Source organism: Podarcis liolepis (assembly GCF_965112155.1).
Source record: "Podarcis liolepis genome assembly, chromosome: 9".
Lineage (NCBI taxonomy): Eukaryota > Metazoa > Chordata > Lepidosauria > Squamata > Lacertidae > Podarcis > Podarcis liolepis.
This window is the reverse complement of record NC_139564.1, coordinates 59,653,864-59,672,548: the sequence shown is the minus strand read 5'-3', so window position 1 is coordinate 59,672,548 and position 18,685 is coordinate 59,653,864. Positions and strand designations below refer to the sequence as shown.

General features: G+C 43.9%; 1 protein-coding gene across 1 annotated transcript in view; it reads right to left on the bottom strand.

Annotated features, from left to right (window-relative positions):
* Positions 1-2,285: 2,285 nt before the first annotated feature.
* Positions 2,286-18,685, bottom strand: part of GABRB1 (gamma-aminobutyric acid type A receptor subunit beta1) — a 94,259-nt gene continuing 77,859 nt past the window's right edge. Inside the window, exons 6-9 of the mRNA XM_083460006.1 lie at positions 13,511-13,648; positions 13,264-13,416; positions 10,956-11,197; positions 2,286-6,110 (exon numbers count right to left, since the gene is read on the bottom strand). Of these exons, the coding sequence (XP_083316132.1) occupies positions 5,763-6,110; positions 10,956-11,197; positions 13,264-13,416; positions 13,511-13,648 (881 nt within the window). The 3' untranslated portion in view covers positions 2,286-5,762. The remainder of the gene's footprint in view (positions 6,111-10,955; positions 11,198-13,263; positions 13,417-13,510; positions 13,649-18,685) is intronic.

The following is an 18,685-nucleotide window of genomic DNA, read 5'->3' as shown; positions in this document are numbered from 1 at the left end:
CATTGTATATTTGTTGATTCTTGCTTTGTTTATTGGGAACAAATTATCCATTGTCAGTAAGGCACTTTCAGCCTCAACCCCATGGATGCTTAATAAGAAGTCCTGCTTATTTTAGTAGGATAGCATTTTAAGTAACGCAAAAAGTTGTGAGTGACTTCAGCTTAAATTAGGCATGGAAAGAGCTGGTGATTCGTTTTGAAGATCCAAACTATTACTGAACATTCCACCTTCCTGAGGCACAGAACCCTGGCATGTTCATGATTCATGTGTAGCATCAGTAACCAGATTTATATGTGATATCAAGCACAAGGGACCTATCCTGGTCACCACTTTTGATACCACACCTGGAAAAGAGTAGCAGTACCAAAAATTGGGCAGGAGTAAGAAGGTCTTAAATGCTCATGAACTGAAGGCAATATTGGGCAAGAAAATGGCAAGCTTTGAAACGGATGTGCAAAAATAGCTTTTTACTTAATCGAAAGTGTCAATAGAGTCTTGGGAGACTGTCCGATCATGTATTCACCAAACTAATGATCCTCCACATCAGATGACTTATCACCCCCCGCTGCAAATAACATGCATGACTAGGTGCATATATAGGAGTACGTCCATCCTACTAAAAAAGGGTGGTAATGGTAAAAGTACTGTAGGCATTGGTTATATGTGTATACACACATACTTGCCTTTCCATCTGTCCCACATAATGATGAATGCATGATCTGGGCGCATGTGCATGAGTTCACTAAAACAACATACAACAGAGATGTGAAATTTGTAGCTCTTCAGATGTTGCTAGACTCCAGCTCCCATCAGACCTAGCTGGTGTGAGATAAACAAGTCACAGTGAGCTACTGTTGGTTCTACCACCTCCTTTGGGCTAGCCTGTAAAAGGCCTCATACTACTTGGAAAAGCTCTGCCAGACAACATAATGAAGATGCAATGGAGGAAGCAAATTATGCTTTTTTGCTGCCTTCACTACCACTAGGTTGGCTCGATAATGAGCTCTTACCAGTGTTCAGTTGCATTCATTTGGATCTTTCCTCCACTTCCTTTCAAGCAGTCTCCCAACTTGTTTCCTCGCCCTAAGCTCTGAAGTATACCAGGGGGCCAAATGGGCTCCATGAAGTGGGAGAGGGTGCTCAGGGGTGATCGTGTCAATCGCCCGAGCCATTTGGGTGATTGGGTGTTTGAGAGAGGTTGGCCAGGGTTTGAACAGGTGCCAGTCATATCAGCCGGAAACACCCTTAGAGCTGTTTGGAATCCCACTGGATCCATCAGCCTCCGAGGGCAAACTTTCCTAATAGGTCCCCCGCCTCTGTAGAGGGGGAAAGGTACTGACAGCCTAAATCTCAATAGGAAGTGATCGAACCATGACAAGGGACTAATGTCAGTGTCTCCCACTTTCAAACCACCCTCTTGCTGCCCAGTCAACAAAATAAGGTCCAGAGTGTGGTCTGCCATGTGCGTTGGGCCGTTGACATATTGGGACAGCCCCATGGTTGTCATGGCGGCCATGAAGTCCTGAACTGCCCCAGAGCCAGCTGCCTCAGCATGAATGTTGAAGTCTCCCAGAACCAGCAGTCGGGGAGTCCTCAACACTGCTTCTGAGACCATCTCTGTCAGCTCAGGCAAGGAAACTCCTGGGCAGCGAGGCGGGCAGTAAACCAGCGGAATCCCTAATCTGTCGTGATTGCCCAATGCCAGGAACACACACTCTAGACCCGCCCGCCCCCGACTGGACAGAGAGCCTGGAGATAGAGAATCTCTATAAACCACAGCAACTACCACTCCCTGACCCTCACGTCTAGACTGATGCTGCACTGAGTACCCAGGTGGCCACAGCTGATTGAGACCCTGTTCACCCTCACAGATTTCAGTGATACATTGGACTGGATGTAATGGACTGGATGAGAGCCAACAAACTGAAACTCAATCCAGATAACACTGAGGCACTGTTAGTGGGTGGTTTCCTAGACTGGATGGGTGGGAGATCGCCTGCTCTTGATGGGGTTACACTTCCTTTGTAGCTTGGGGGTCCTCCTGGATCCTTTGCTGTCGCTCGAGGCTTAGGTGGCCTCAGTGGTCCGGAGCGCCTTCCATCAGCTTTGGCTGGTGGCCCAGATATGCCTCTATCTGGACAGGGATAGCCTAACTACTGTTGTCTATGCTCTGGTAACCTGAGGGTTAGATTACTGCAATGCGTTATATGTAGGGCTGCCTCTGAAGACAGTTCAGAAACCTCAGCTACTACAGAATTTAGTGGCCAGGTTGCTCATCGGAGCATATTACACCGATCCTGGTCCAACTTCACAGGCTATCAATTAGTTTCCAGGCCCAATTCAAAGTTTTGGTTCTGACCTATAAAGCCTTAAACACCTCAATATTGCAATACCTCAAGGACTGCCTCTTTCCATATGAACCTACCGGTACCTTGAGATCATCTTCTGAGGCCCTTCTTTGTGTGCTTTCTCCAGAGGGTTGCAACACGAGAATGGGCCTTCTCTGCAGTGGCTCCCCATCTATGCAATGTTCTCCCCAGGGAAATTTGCCTGGTGCCTTCATTATACACCTTTAGGTGCCAGGCAAAAAAGTTCCTTTTGAACCAGGCTTTTGGTTGATTTGATTGATATCCTATGCCCTTTTAAAATGCGTGTTTTCTTGTGGGGGGCTATTTGGTTGTTTTTATTTTGATTATGTATTTTGTGGATTTATATTTTGATTTTATTCTGTGAACCACCCTGAGACCTCCAGGTATAGTGCGGTATGTTATATATATATACAGTGGTACCTCTGGTTACGTACTTAATTCGTTCTAAAGGTCCGTTCTTAACCTGAAACTGTTCTTAACCTGAGGTACCTCTTTAGCTAATGGGGCCTCCCACTGCTGCTGCGCTGCCGCCGCGCGATTTCTGTTCTCATCCTGAAGCAAAGTTCTTAACCCGAGGTACTATTTCTGGGTTAGTGGAGTCTGTAACCTGAAGCATATGTAACCTGAAGCGTATGTAACCTGAGGTACCACTGTATATATATGCCCACATCCCCTCACCTTGGGAGGAACTAGGTAATCAAGTCATTGTTGTCTTCCAATCTACCTGATGAACTCATCATGTGAAAAGGTTTGAGCTGGTCACTCCAGTTTAGCCACATGGCTCTATTCCTATAAATTTAGGAACTTCCACCACTTTTTATCTAAGCCAAGTTTTAATGCCTGTGCAACTTTCTAAAGCAGGTGAATTTGATCTTTGGAGAGTTTGTAAGCAAACCATTTTTAAACTTACCAAGTATGTGGCCTTTTCCTATGCCTGGGGGAAGAGGGACATGTTGAAAAGAGATCTATTAAGGGGACATTTTAGAACCTTGCCATGCCAGCAACCCCACTCAGCCATGAAGCTCACTGGTGACCTTGGGCCAGTCACCATCTCTTAGCCTAACCTACTTCACAGGGTTATTGTGAGGATGAAACGGGGAGAGGAGAACTATATACACCACCTTGAGATCTTGGAAGATAAAGGTATTATATAAATGTAACAAATAAATAATGAACTCACTTGGAGGGTCACATATTTTAAAGGTCTAACAGCCTATATCTCCACATTTAATTTTGCTGCATATTTTGTGATAATAAATCCCTGCTTGGGTTCTCTCACCAAAGAATACTTGCCCCAATCTTGGATCTTGACACCCAGGAATTCTCCTTTAATCTATCTCTATAATCTCCATCTCTATCATCTCTATCATGTCTATCTCTATCTCTGTCTCTATCATCTCTATCTCTATCTTTGCACCAACATCCAGCATGGCCAAAAATAAAGGGTGATGGAATTTGTATTCCAGCTCGGGTTCCTTGCATCCTGGGGTGGGTCTGGGGTACCATGGAGTTGCGGAGGGGGGCATTTAACCCTTTACTGGATTGCACCCTGCGACTTCCATTTGCACTAGGAGGGAAACGCCTACTGGTACCAATGACAGCTTCCCTCCTAGGATTAAGTAGCAGCCATGGAGATGGGGGTGACTATCCAGGTCAGCACTGCAAGCTTCCTCCTTGCTGCCCCTCTCCCCACAAGGCCATGGCCGCCTATTAAGTAAAGGGGAAAAGGAACCCAAGCAGACAGTGGCCAATTGTGTAATTCAGGGGTCACCAACCTTTTCGGGCGCATGGGCACACCCGCATACCAGAGAAACTGCTACAGGAACTGCAAACACACATTACAGCCAAGCGCACACCACAGCCTGTTCTATTGCCTACGTTAGAATGCTTTTATCAAGCCTAATTTCAGTTGGGGGTGGGGAGCAGGGAATCCTTTGGGCGCCTGTGAGTTGATGTGTGTCTTCAGGCACCAGTCATTGGTGACCTGTGATGGAATGCCACATCTACTTTAGCTCCTAAAAAGAGAGACAAACATCCTCTGATAGGGGCCAGGAATTGCTAATAAAGACTCCAGTGTGTTCTCACAAAACTAACACCATGACAGAGCGGGAAAGGCAAAATCTGAATTGGCACTTATTTTCTTCCAGCAACCCTTATTATGTAATTGTTGGTACAGCTTCATTTGTGCTGTAGACCAGCCATCGAGCCCAGATCCCAAAGACACACATTAGGTGTTCTGTCTAGACTTGTCACCTAATCAAACAGAGATTTCCTTAAAATAATTGTATGAGATGAAATCGATTATTGATTAAATCCGCATACATCTGCATATAAATGAAGCTATAGTTTTGAAGAAAGAAAAGCATACTTTGCTTTTAGAGAACTATGGTTATGTTGTAGCAGGCATTCCTGCAGTCTTGAAAGAGGCATTACCTTCATAGAAGTCTGTTTCTAAGATGCCCCCTGCTAGCCATGATTTTTTTTTTTTGGCAGTCATTTGTATTAGAGTTTATGAACAATTTGAAAAAGCTACCCGGTTCATAGACATGTTTTTGATCTACGAATTAACAGATTAAGTGATACAACCCTAAATCTGCCCTGATAGTGTCAGAAGCACTCTATATGGGCATTCAAGCTATATATCAGTTCTTGATCTGGGAACCTATTTATGGTGACATGTGTACAGCACATGTCTACTTGGAAACCACTTTGTTCAACGGGACTGACTCCTAGATAAGTGTGATTAGGGTTGCATGCCACTGTAGCTTTGCCTTTTCTTGAGCTTTGTTTGGCAAATAGTATGGTGGTACTAGGAATGTTCACACGCTATGTTTCGTGAGCGAACAATCTGTGTACACAAATAGTTGAGCTGTACACGCAAACATGTAACATTCCATGAGTGTATACCTGTGCTGAGATGTACAAATCAACAAATAAGCTGCACACTCTTTTACACAAACACTTGTACATGTGTAGAGAGAGCTGGTACCTGTGTTCAGTGTAATGTGTGAACAAGCCTACGGTTAGGACCAATGTATGTGTTTTGGAAAATAAGGCAGAATTTTCACGCCATGTTTTAAATGCTAAGAAAAAAGAAAGGAAAGATCACCAGAAATAACCTTAGAACAAAACAGAGGGGTAGCACTTGTGTCTTCAGTGTCGCTCTTTGAAAGCAGATCTAAAAGGATGAGCGCATGTTCAAATAGATACTGTCTTCTTTTTTGAAGTAAACATGGTTTGATTTTTGGGATATGGTTAAAAGGGCACCCTAACCCACAGAATGGCTGAATATTGTACCTTGAATATGTAGCACTGCGGCTACAACAGTCTTTAAGGTTGGCAAATTTGAGGACAGGAGTCTGGGCTAGGCAGGTGGAGGGATCACAGCATAACTCAGTGCACATAATAAAGCCAGTAGACCACATTGAAAAGGATAAAGGTGATAGGAAAAACCATCCTGGACCACTTGTCTATGGAATTGACATCAGTCAAATCTGGGATTTTGACCTTGAGCTGCGACGCTCTTCTCCGTAGGCGTCCCTTTTGATGGGTTGTCTGTCTATCCAAAGTGCTCCTGTTGTAGAGGTCCCTTGTGGTGGCAGGCCTCCTGTAATGGATGCTGGCGCTGTCGTAGGAGTACATGGTAGCTCTCGGGTCATTCAAAGTTGCCAGCACATTGGCACTGCTGACTTCATTTCTCATTTCCAGGGTAGTAAGAAGAATATTCCCACGGGCGTCAATCTAAAGAAGAAGCATGGCTTTAGAGAAGGTCTCTTAATCCCTTAGTAGTGCTCAGTGGTGTAGCGTGGATTGCCAGTGCCTGAGGCTGCACTCAGTGCCTGAGGAGGGAGGGAAACTAAGTATGCATGCACATTCAACTGCCTAACGCTGTCTACGTCACCCAGGAGATCACAGCTGCAGATATAAGAAGAGTAATTCTGATGTCTGGAGATGTCACTTCCTGGTTTGCATGGAGAAGCCATTTTCAATGCAGCCCAGCAACGGAAGCACTGGGTATTGAAATTTTGCACCCCCTAACAATTTTGCATCTGGGGCAACCACCCCTTGGCCCCCACGCTACACCACTGGTTATGTTTGGCACATTGGCAAATGAGTGAGATGATAACGAACAAAATGCATGACAGGAAATGACAACGAGGGTAGAGAAGGGGGAGCCTTAAGCTGCCCCTTCCAATGCCAACATTGATGAGGAAATGAGAAAAAGGAATCTGAGAAAGAACCTGGAGATTGTTTTAGTTAATGGGAACACTTGTATTTTGTAACCTTTCTTAGCATTTCCAGTCCCCGCCCCCTTTTTCAGCCATTTCTGTCTGTAATAATACTGATTATTCTTTGGTTCCCACTGCCTATCTTCACAGAACATCAGGAAGGCACTAGTGCTTCAAAGCGGTCAAATGGCTGATGAAATCTTTACTTGTATTTCTTATGGGTTTCCCCCCCTCGTTAAAATTTAAAAATTAACAGAAGTTGCTAGAAGTAAGTGAAGTGGTAGGAAGGTGGTAAATAATATTCACCTGTGCTACACATGTAACCTACAGTAGTGTCTTCCTTAATGGCTCAGTGTAATTGAACTGTTTACTGTTGCAATTACAGTCTCTGTGAGGTTCACAGTCATTATCTCCCTCGAAGAAACAGGACCTAGAATCACCCAGCAGCCTCATAGCCCTTGCCAGGTATCCATTTAAGGATTCAGTCTAAAGAAGGAAGGAATGTGCAGTGAAATAAATGTTGTGCTGGTTGAAATGCAGAGTGGTGTACTGGGCCGAGCAGCCATTATTGTTGACCACAGACCAGTAGCTCAACCTGTAATTATTGCAGTGGTTTTCCAGACTGCATTTGGGAGTCTCTGGGATTCCTTGGAAGCTAATCAGTGAATATTTGCAGAGAATATCGGTAACAATGGCAAACTCTCCTGAAGAATGGCTGGCCCAGTAACCGTGACCCCCTCCCCCGCTTCTCTCAGTCGTGTTCAGCCACAGAATTCGGTGTGCATTCTCAGTTCAAGCACAGCTGCCCAATAAGCCTGAATGGGAAACCTGCTAGTGGGTGTGATGCTAACATATGAGAATGCTGGAGGTGAAATAGTTAAACAGGTTACCCAATCAGAACCCAGGGGGTGGAGTCAGAGGGACTATAAAACCAGCTCTGGGAGGTGCGAAGGGAGGAGTTCGTTGGGAGTTGGGTGGCTGGTTGGAGTGGGACTGAATTGGGATAGAGTCTGTGAGTAGGTTGAGCGAAATAAGCTGAGTCAGGAACAGTTAGGGGCTAGGAAGACAAGCAAATATCTGAGAGGTGGTTTAGTGAGTGAAGCAGGTAGCGGACGTTATAGGTCTGGATAGGCAACCGATGATTGTAATTGACCGATACCATTTATGAAACCACATGCTTGTTAAACTGCAGTAAATAAACAGAAGTTTATGTTCCAATTTAACCCTGACTGGACTTAGTACTGTACCAGGTAGGTCCTGGGTGGTGGCAGCGAGAAATAAAGTGGTGGCACAGGGATCAATAGATGGTGAAACGTCCGGGGACCCTGTGTGCTCACCACAGTGGGGTGATGGCACTTGCCCAAATTCCCATCTCCAGTGCCACTGTGGCTTAGCAGGAGGGAGAGGGGTGAGGTGGTAGTGAAGCCTGGGTATGCTGGATTGGGTCCACCAGTGCATTCATACCATGCTACCCACACTGCCATCTTAGCCCTTTCCTTCCCAGTAAGCCACAGTGACACCAGTGATGTGAGCTCATGTGAGCATTGCTGCCCTGCCAACAGCTGGATGCTGCTGAAGTCTAACTCTCATCACTCCCAGCCACCAGAGCCAATAGTCAGGGATGATGGAAGCTGTACTCCAACGACATTTGTAGAGCCACAAGTTCCCCACCTCTGCCCTATAATCTTCCTCAGAATCTTCTGCAGGAACTTCCTGGCAGATAATTCAAGGTGGAATGGTTTTTTTTTAAATAGGAAAAAGTCTTAGTGATGGTGTCTAGCTTTAGAAAAAGATTTGACGAGTTCATCAATTGAATTTATCAATGCTTATTAAGCCATGATAGCTAAACTTCCATATTCAGAGACACTACATTCTGGAATATAAGTTGCAGGGAACGAACAACAAGAATCCCGTAGGCTGTTGTTATTATTGCCTGAATGAACTGCACATCTATAGTCTTTTAATTACTGAACAATTCAACTGGCAAATTAAAGGGCTTCCCAAATTTGTTATATAGTCACCTGCAATAGAAGCGCAAATATCATTAATATCTCTCTTTTGTTTTTTTCTCCATTGTAAAGACTAATAACTGACAAATGCTAATGGTTTATATTGATGATTCATGTGAGTCCCCTCATTTAAAGTACTGTGCACTCATTGCTTATTACAAGGCAAGTGTTGGATGAATTACTGCTTTAATTTAAAGTGTTATGAATGAGCCTGCTACATTTTAAAATGAGTTTCTAAATCACTTTGAGACCCCTGTTCTGTATAAATCATCAGACTATTCATTTTCTCCGAATTATAAGTTTTGCACTTCATAACAAAGAGTTTATCATGATTGCTAACAAATTAACACATTCACCCAAACAGAAGGAGATAATAATCTCTATTTTTCTTCTCTGGTGCACCTTTTTTTGCCCAAATTCTCTGCTTGCCCAGTGTTACAGACTGGGCAATAGAAAGTGATTCAGTAGATAATGTGGTCCTTTTCCATTGTGAGGAAACACGTACAGGGTGTCCTACGTTCAGGACAAAATTGCTATGGATAGAAAATTATGTGCCTAGCTAAGGCTAAATGGCCTGGTGACCAAAAGAACAGGGAGAAATTATTATTCAACTGCCCACATACCCACAAATGACTGCCCATCTTCCTAGAAGAACTATTATCTCCAACCTTAGGTCATTTGATAAATAACTTGCAAAAGGAAAGAACGTCACAATTATCCAGCATGTGACATTTCCGCGCAGGTTAAGGGTAGGGACATCCAACCCATAGAGCTCTTTTCAGATCCCATATTTCAGAGACTTCTACAAAAGTAGAGTGAAGGAGAAAGATGAATGGAGACAAAAGGGAAAGGCCAATCTAAATAGAAATGGCAATAGCAAAAAATAAATAAAAATAAGGCAGAGGATGATACTGTCAAAATGGCCCCATCTGGGAGATCAAAGGCCACCAATCCAGTCCATTTCAGAATCCGCACTTAAAAGAAAATGGTCCTATTGGAGGCTGGTCCATTAGGGGGATGGGACACTGACCCACCAACCTCATGCTGCGTTCAACCAGCTCCCCACCTGCCTGTCTTCTTACTTATAACCAGCACAGAGTGTGGCAGCATTAGCTCTTAACTACATCCTCCTTAGACTCAGACTGGCCCTTGTAGAACTCAGCAGGGAGGATTCTGGGGAACAACCCAGAATTCAATGGCTCGATCTTGCATTGGCTGCTGGTCTCCCTGCCTTTTGCTCTACTGGTCCGAATGGGTGCCAGTCGCCACTGCTTCAGTGTATCTCCACCAAAGAGTAAAGTTGTCGGGACTGGCAACTGGTGAGAATTCAGCCTGTGGTTACACCACTAAGATGGCCAGGAAGCATTTCAACAGCAAAAAGGCCAAATGGGCCATGTCCTACTGCCTGACTGATATGAACTTCCAACTCTGTTGTGGTCTGCCTTCACCTTTGCTCTGCCCTGACTTGCTTTTGCATTTTCTCTTCCTGCATGATAGCAGCTGGGGTTGACAGTATGGTCCACATGCATATTCCCTGCACAACTGTTTTATGTTGCTAGTATTATTTCAGGGGGTATGTCTCCATCCAGTTCCTCCATGCCATACACAATTCTATAAACTATCATGTCACCTCTTATTTCCCTTTTCTTCAAACTAAGAAGTCCCAAAGGCTGCAACCTTTCCATATGGGAGGTCACGCCTTCCCCTGGACTATTTCGTCTGTCCTCTCCTGAGTCTTTTCCAACTCTGCAAAATCCTTATTGAGCTGAAGTGACCAGAACTGTACACAGTTCTCCAAATACGCTTGCACCATAGAGTTATATAATGGCATTTTGACCTTAGCAGTCTCATTTTCAGTTCCTTTCCTAATGATCCCTAGCATGAAATTTGCCTTTTTTGCAGCTGCCACACACTGGGTCATGGGTAGGCAAACTAAGGCCCCGGGGCCAGATCTGGCCCAATCACCTTCTAAATCCGGCCTGCGGATGGTCCAGGAATCAGCGTGTTTTTACATGTGTAGAATGTCTGATTTTACTTAAAATGTACCTCTGGGTTGTTTGTGGGGCAGAGGAATTCGTCCCCCCCCCAATATAGTCCGCCCCCCCAGGGTCTGAGGGACAGTGGACTGACCCCCTGCTGAAAAAGTTTGCTGACCCCTGTACTAGGTCAACATTTTCATCACTGTCCTGTCCTGTGCTGCATACAAATATTCCATATGGAATTCTGTCATGTGGCACAAGTGAGGATAGCTCTGTAAGGGTTTCCTGAGGTGCTGCTTCCTTCCTGCTTCTCAACCTCTCCCTGACATATGTAAATGGAAATATCTGAAAACTCAGGCAACCAGTTACCTGAACTTTATTCATCTCCAGTTTCCTCTTGTCACTGCTGGCCTTCTCAGCTGCTTTCTTCTGGTGCTGTGGGCCTTTGCCGAAGAAGGTGTAGTTCACAAATGCGTATTCCAACAAGGCAAGGAACACAAACACGAAGCAGCCCATTAGGTAGATGTCAATTGCCTTCACATAGGGAATCTTTGGCAGTGTCTCCCTGAGATGAGTGCTGATGGTGGTCATAGTCAACACAGTGGTGATCCCTAGGAGGAAGGAAAGAGCTCTGTACACATGGCAACTCTTCATGTGGAAAGACGCCACCAACCAACCTGCTAAAATCCTATATACGAATGGCAAACTCATTCTACGCTGGCTTGGCCGTGTCCACAGAATGGAAGATGGCAGGATCCCCAAGGATGTGCTCTGCAAGGAGCTGGTTTCCCATTGGCAGACCAACTCTGCATTGCAAAGATGTACGCAAACATGACATGGCTGGCAACATCAACCCTGCTGCGTGGGAGTCCCTTGAAGATGACCGCAGTGCCTAGAGACAGGCAGTCAGGTCATGTATCCCTAGCATATCCCTAGCAGTGACCAGAGGAGGAATGACCGCTGGGAGGAGTACGGAGAGAAGGAATGCTGCGGTGCATCTGCAGCAACACAACCAGACTCCTTCATTTGGAGTTATCCCCTATTCACCAGAAACAGCTAAATGAGGATAAGCATAAAATACTATTGAGAGGGGGGACAAAACTAGGGAGGGGTGAATGGAATGGAGCATCCTGAATCCTGCCTGACTATCTGGCTGAATCCTTAACAGGTCCCACCTGTACATTGCAAATGTATTTTACATATACATAGACACCCAATCCCTGCATTCCTGCATCACTGTAGCAGTATGGTTGCTACATCCCATGCTGGAAGATGGCACTTTCATAGGGAGCACAGGGTGAAGACTTTTGGAAGTAGTAACTTTGCTAAGGCCAGTGTGGTGTAGTGGTTAAGAGCGGTGGACTCGTAATCTGGTGAAGTGGGTTCGCTTCCCCGCTCCTCCACATGCAGCTGCTGGGTGACCTTGGGCTAGTCACACTTCTCTGAAGTCTCTCAGCCTCTCTCACCTCACAGAGTGTTTGTTGTGGAGGAGGAAGGGAAAGGAGAATGTTAGCCGCTTTGAGACTCCTTAAAGGTAAAGGGACCCCTGACCATTAGGTCCAGTCGTGGCCGACTCTGGGGTTGCGGCGCTCATCTCGCTTTATTGGCCAAGGGAGCCGGCGTACAGCTTCCGGGTCATGTGGCCAGCATGACTAAGCCATTTCTGGCGAACCAGAGCAGTGTGTGGAAACGCCATTTACCTTCCCGCCAGAGCGATACCCATTTATCTACTTGCACTTTGACGTGCTTTCGAACTGCTAGGTTGGCAGGAGCTGGAACTGAGCAACAGGAGCTCACCCCGTTGCAGGGATTCGAACTGCCGACCTCCTGATCAGCAAGCCCTAGGCTCTGTGGTTTAATCCACAGCACCACCCTTGAGACTCCTTAGGGTAGTGATAAAGCGGGATATCAAATCCAAACTCCTCCCCCTCCTTCTTCTTCTTCAACCTCAGCCCTCCAGATGTTTTGAGACTACAATTCCCATCATCCCTGACCACTGGTCCTGCTAGCTAGGGATCATGGGAGTTGTAGGCCAAAAAACATCTGGAGGGCCGAGGTTGAGGAAGCCTGGCTAAGGGTAATATAAGGTAGTTTCCCATACTGCCATCATCTATTGGTTATTGTAACTGGAGAAGCTTTTTGTTTTTGGTAAGCCAAAGATGCATTGCCAACATAGCACATTATCTTTTATGACTCCTTTTCAGAGTCACCATCATTTTCTCATGAGATCCAGGCAGAGAGATGGTCTGCAACTGTATAAATTATACAAACTAAGCTTGTTTTGCACAATGACTAGATGAGAGAACACAATGTCTAGAACTGGGAGGGTATGACTCATATATATTATGGCTCTGGAAATCTTATTTACTCCCCCCACCCTTTCCAGTTTCTGGGATACACTGCATTTCCCCCATACGTTCACCCACTTTCTTCACAACTGTAAGGACTTGAAATTTACTTTTAAAAAAGAGATACATGACCAGTAGTATAAAATTGCCAGGATGTTATGTGTCATTATGGGTTTTTTTTTAGAAAAAGAAAGAAAGAAAACCAAAACAACACAACACACGGAGCACATAGAGCCCTCTAACATGCTAAAATGAATTAATAAATGAAAAGAATAAATCTCACACACCAAGGATATTTAAGTAGCTTTGTTGTCCAAATAATAAATTACCTAGTGCAACTCGTGCAGCAGATGCATCATAGTTGATCCAGAAAGATACCCACGACAGAATCGTAATCAGAGTAGAAGGCATGTAGGTTTGCAAAATGAAGTAGCCGATGTTTCTTTTAAGTCGAAAGCTCAGTGACAGCCGAGGATATGCCCCTATTTAAAAAATAAAAAAGGGAAAAGTGAAACCACAGCATGTCTCTTTTCTACTGCCATTCTCAGAGTATGTCTTGGGATGCTCACTGCTTACCCGTTGCAAACTCTACTCTTTTTGAAATCATCTTGTAGTCGATAATTGAGAATTGAGGGAGCTCAATTTTATTAACTCCACTTACAGCAGATTCCCCTCCATTCCAGTAGAACTCAATATCATCCGTTGTGTATCCATCTGCAATAGGAAGGATATACCCAAGCATGTTAGTTGGTTGACCAAATGTTTTATAAATTAGTTGAGTAGTAAAATTAAATCTCAAAGCCAATCAAATGTCAATAAAATGAAAATAAGAAAAAACATTACTGACCATTACTGTGAACTTCCGCCATTTTTATTTTATTTCTTGTTGGGCAATTTCTGATAGTGAGAAATTATAAATAAGCTTCATCACCAGATTTTATACCAAGCCACTTATTTTTCATGAGAAACAAATGAAATATTAACAAAAGTAACACAAGATTATGGCTGTGCTTTTATATAATGTTTATAACATTTCAATAAAAGAAAGCATCCGTTCCAAAGTTGAAGACTATTTATTTAAATGTTTCTCCAGCTCTCTGGAGAAGTTCAGACTTCGGCTTTTTTATTCTTCTTAATTTAAATATTTTTAAAAATTGAATTTCACAATTATAACAAATTATAAAATTATACATCTCAAATTGTATAAAACATAAAAAACAACAATAATAAATGGAATAAGTATAATTGATGGAGAACAGATAGCCCTCTAAAATATTACAGAGGAACTGTTGTGGGCTTGGGGATTTAGGCCTGAATCATAAGTTATCACTGGAATGATGGTCACTATGTCTATAAGGCTACAATCCTATGCACACTTTCTTGGAAGTAAGCCTCACTGAATGCAATTGGGCTTTACTTCTGAGTAAACATGCATAGGATTGTGCTGTGCGTCTCACAGATTTAACAGTGAAACTCTATGCATATCTACTCAGAGTTAAAGCAAGGGTTTTCTTAGTCCCTGTAGAAAAGTGAAACACGTGGCTCAGGTAAGCAGTAAGGAATGGTTAGCAAACATGCTGCAAAATAAGCATTTGTCTAGCAGAGCAGGATCTGAGTGAGCCCTGAGACCAGCTGCAGGGGGCAGCCATGACTTGCAAGATACCTTGCTGCTTTGTGCAAGAACTATCTGACTTAAAAATAAAATAAAAATCCCTGCAGTTTTCAATTTACGGTTTGCTTACGCTTCACACCTGTTTTTCACTCATGCCACATGTGAATGTTGCATCACTATCATTTGCAAACTTTGCATCTGAAGGCAAGATTCATGTTAAACTCACTTTGTGCAACCACAGTGAAAGTAAATAGCAGCCAGATTGAATCAGGTACCGGTGGATTGGGAAATGGCTGGTTATAGAAAAGGGCTTTGACTGGGTTTCAGACCCAATCCAATCACAATAAATATTTGTTTGTTAGTTTGTAGAGTGCAATATTTTAGCTGCCCATCAAGATATTCACCTATCAGGATTTCATACCCTCCAACATTTTCAAAATTGAACCTATAAGGTTGTCCCTGGAACTTCCCACTGCTTAGGAAACTGGGGAGTACAAAACACGATTAAGATGTGAGCATCGCACAAGTGTTGTACAAGAGAACGAACATCTTCTGAATGTTCAATCATAATGCAAAACTATGGTTTGGAATTATGCAAACAAAACAGAGTGAATTTCACATGTTCCCCCTCCCCTCTAGCACTTCCACACGGAATAAGACGGAAATTTTTGTTTTTAGTAAACTGCATTTAATGTTATTTCTGAACCCTAAACTGTGGCTTATGTTCTGTTTTGTTACTGAAACAAGACAACTCCATAAACTATGCTTTGAAGTTGGCTTGTTTCAGTAAACCGGAGCTATCCAAACTTGATTAGAATAGCAATAGTTTGTCTTGGTTTGAACATAATTCTAAACTGCAGTTAGTAAAAGTAGAAGTGAAAGCTTTCGACCACCACATTGCGACCATACCATAGCAGAGGGGAGGGGGTGAGCGGGCACATTCATATAACATTAAACAAGGATTGCTACAAACACAGCATTACTGCAAATACAGTGTGTGGCCTCACTCAGACATGGTTGCTATATCATTTGTAATTTTTTAAAAAGAGGAGTGTTTATAATTGTGGACACATGTTGAATTCATTAAGTAATAATAATAATAATAAATTTTATTTATATCCCGCCCTCCCCAGCCGAAGCCGTTGAGGATAAAAATGGAGGATGAAAATGGAGTCCCCATTGCGGCGAGGACTGGAATAATTTATCATATGCTGCAGCAAGCTCACCAACAGACAAAGAAAACCTTTAAATTAATTCTTTGCTTAGAGAGTCTGTGCTTCAGGCAGCTGTTCACACATTGGCAGAAAACCAGTAAATGCATAAACTGTGCCAAAGGCCAACAGTGTGAGGATGAATGCATTACCATCAAACAGTCCTTGCCTCTTCTCCCCCCCCCCCCACAAAAATGTGAAATGACAAGATTCACAATTTCAGCTGCCTGCTCATAGAGATTTAATTGTGATCTGACTGAATAAAAAGTTGCTAAGAGCTATCACACAACAGACTGGAAGTTCCAAGGTTCTTACAGCATCACATGCTAGGGCCTATCTGCAACATCTGCTTTGTTTGCCAGAACTTTATGAAAGACCTGGGTTCGGCTGGGAAAACGTAGGCGGTTCAGCCTTTGGAGTTTAGGAGTATGACTGTCGTACCCTGAGAATGAATGAACATCAAAGCAACTAGAGGTTCAGCGTGTAACCTTGCACAGGACTTGAGTTGAAATTTAATGACGCATTCTTTCAAAGGCTCTTAAATATTTTCTAACAGGAAGTTCGACAGCTGATTCATATTGCAAGAGTGTCAGCTCACAAACCAAAGCAGTCTAGTGGGCACATCCCGCAAGAAACTTAGTCCCAAGCACCTGAGGGCTTCTAATACCATTATTAACAGCTTGAACTTGGACCAGTTACAAATCGGCAATCAGTGCCGATCTTTGAGCAGGTCTCACTCCTGCCAGCAACCATGCTGCAGTATTCAAGCACAAGGGAACCCGCAAATAGAGAGCGTTGCAGTAATCCAGCCTTGAAGTCACCAGTACCTGGAGTCAAGTTCTCCTGGTCCATAAACAGTCAAAACTGCTACCTGTCCCGCCTCCCCCAGACCAGTCTTGATCCATAGGCCCCCCTGGCCTCTTCTCTAAGTTCATTAACACATCACTGGACAAGCCTTATCTGACTGCATTAGGCTTTCGTTGAATTTACAGGTCACTGAGCAGCACTAAAGTGCATTGAGAGACATTTAGAAGTTAGTTACAATTCATAAATTCATAGTTTCTAAGCTCATGACAAGGTTTTTGATGAGCTGCCTTAAGCACTTGTTTTCCTGAGATGGCTGCGATATTCTGTCAGGTGAGGGATTGTCACCGTCCTAAATTCAAATCTCCACTCAGGCATGAAGCTGCTCCTTGGCCTATTCTCCCTCACAGAGTTGTAAGGAAAATTTGAGAGGAGGGAGAATCTTGTGGGCCACCTTGAGCTCCTTGAAAGAAAAGTAGGATATTTATGTAATAAATAGACAAATAACATCTGTTTATCCTTAAGCCTTTTTCCAAAAAGAAGAAAAAGAGGAAGAGGAAGAAGGAGGAAAGCTTAGTTATGTAGACCGGTTCGTATTATTCCTGAGCCATATGGCTGTTGCTGTTTCCAAGTTCCCCATAACTAGATATCAGTGCTGGCAGGGATTTGAACCACCAACCTTCTGATCAGCAAGCCCAAGAGGCTCAGTGGTTTAGACCACAGTGCCACCTGCGTCCCACAATGGAGTGAGCTCCCGTTGCTCTGTCCCAGCTCCTGCCAACCTAGCAGTTCGAAAGCACACTAGTGCAAGTAGATAAATAGGTACTGCTGTGATGGGAAGGTAAATGGCGTTTCCATCTGCTCTGGCATCCGTCACGGTGTTCCGTTGCACCAGAAGCTGTTTAGTCATGATGGCCACCTGGAAGGCCATCTGTGGACAAACCCCGGCTCCCTTGGTCTGAAGCAAGACGAGCACCGCAACCCCATAGTCGCCTTTGACTGGACTTAAGTGTCCAGGGGTTAACTTTACCCTTTTTTTATCAGTGCTCTTGGACTGTATGGGTTCTAGAATACCACATTAGCAGTAGCCAGTGTAGTGGGAGTGAAAAATAAGGTAGGTCATCAGCCACATCTACTCTTTCCCAAAGGCCCAGATAAACAGTTGGGATCTTTAGCTTCCAGCAGAATTGGCCTTCCCTAATGATATGCTGTGTGTTTTCACACTTCCTGTGAAACCCTTTCAACCCAAGGTATTGTATATGCAGCCACCGTAACAGTGCAGTATATTGTCTCAGGAAGGGAGTGATAATGATTCTGCACAAATCGGTCAAAATGCTTTTTGCCAATGTAAGTGGCAATGACGGTTCAAATAAGAATGCAGCTATTGGAGTGTCCCGTCCCCCCCCCCCCCGGCTTCCTGGCAAGCAACCACTGAGCACGCGGCTGGAATATTTTTCTATTGATGCATACCATTGCCTCTTCAAATTGACCCCTGTCTTTGTTCAGCCATTATGTACATTTAAGATTGCATCTATTTCCGCAGAAAGAAGGAAAACACAGCGACGGGCTTTTCCAGAAACATAAATGCCTTAATGAGACATTTTCTATTCCTCCCACGATCTCTTATTTAACGTGGAAGCCAATTCTATGGCGACACCCGCTGAATGCTCACAATTTGATATTTAGTGTTTTACATTTGGCAATTAGTATTCAGCGACTGCTGTTCTATATTTGATAGTAATTGACGATGGTGGATAACATTGCGAAAGATGACAAGGATGCTAAAAGTGTTGTAAACAGAAGAGATACCAGTCAGGGCAAAAAGAAAGCCAAAAAATTGCTTATGCAGGAATGCACAATTTGTGACCCACTGAGCCTCATGTAGCCCAGGACAACACCCCCAACCCTGTTATTGAAGTCCTAAGTAGGTATTATTTGTACAATTTGCTTTTTTATTCTATCTTCCTTCAGAGCTCAGGGTGGTGCACAAAGCACACGCACAAACGCACATATCATCTCAACAATGCTGTGGAGTAGGTCCAGCTAAGCGACTGCAACTAACAAAGTCACACTGTGCTTCAGGGCAGAGTGGAGATTCAAACCCAAGTTTCCTAGTCCAACTCT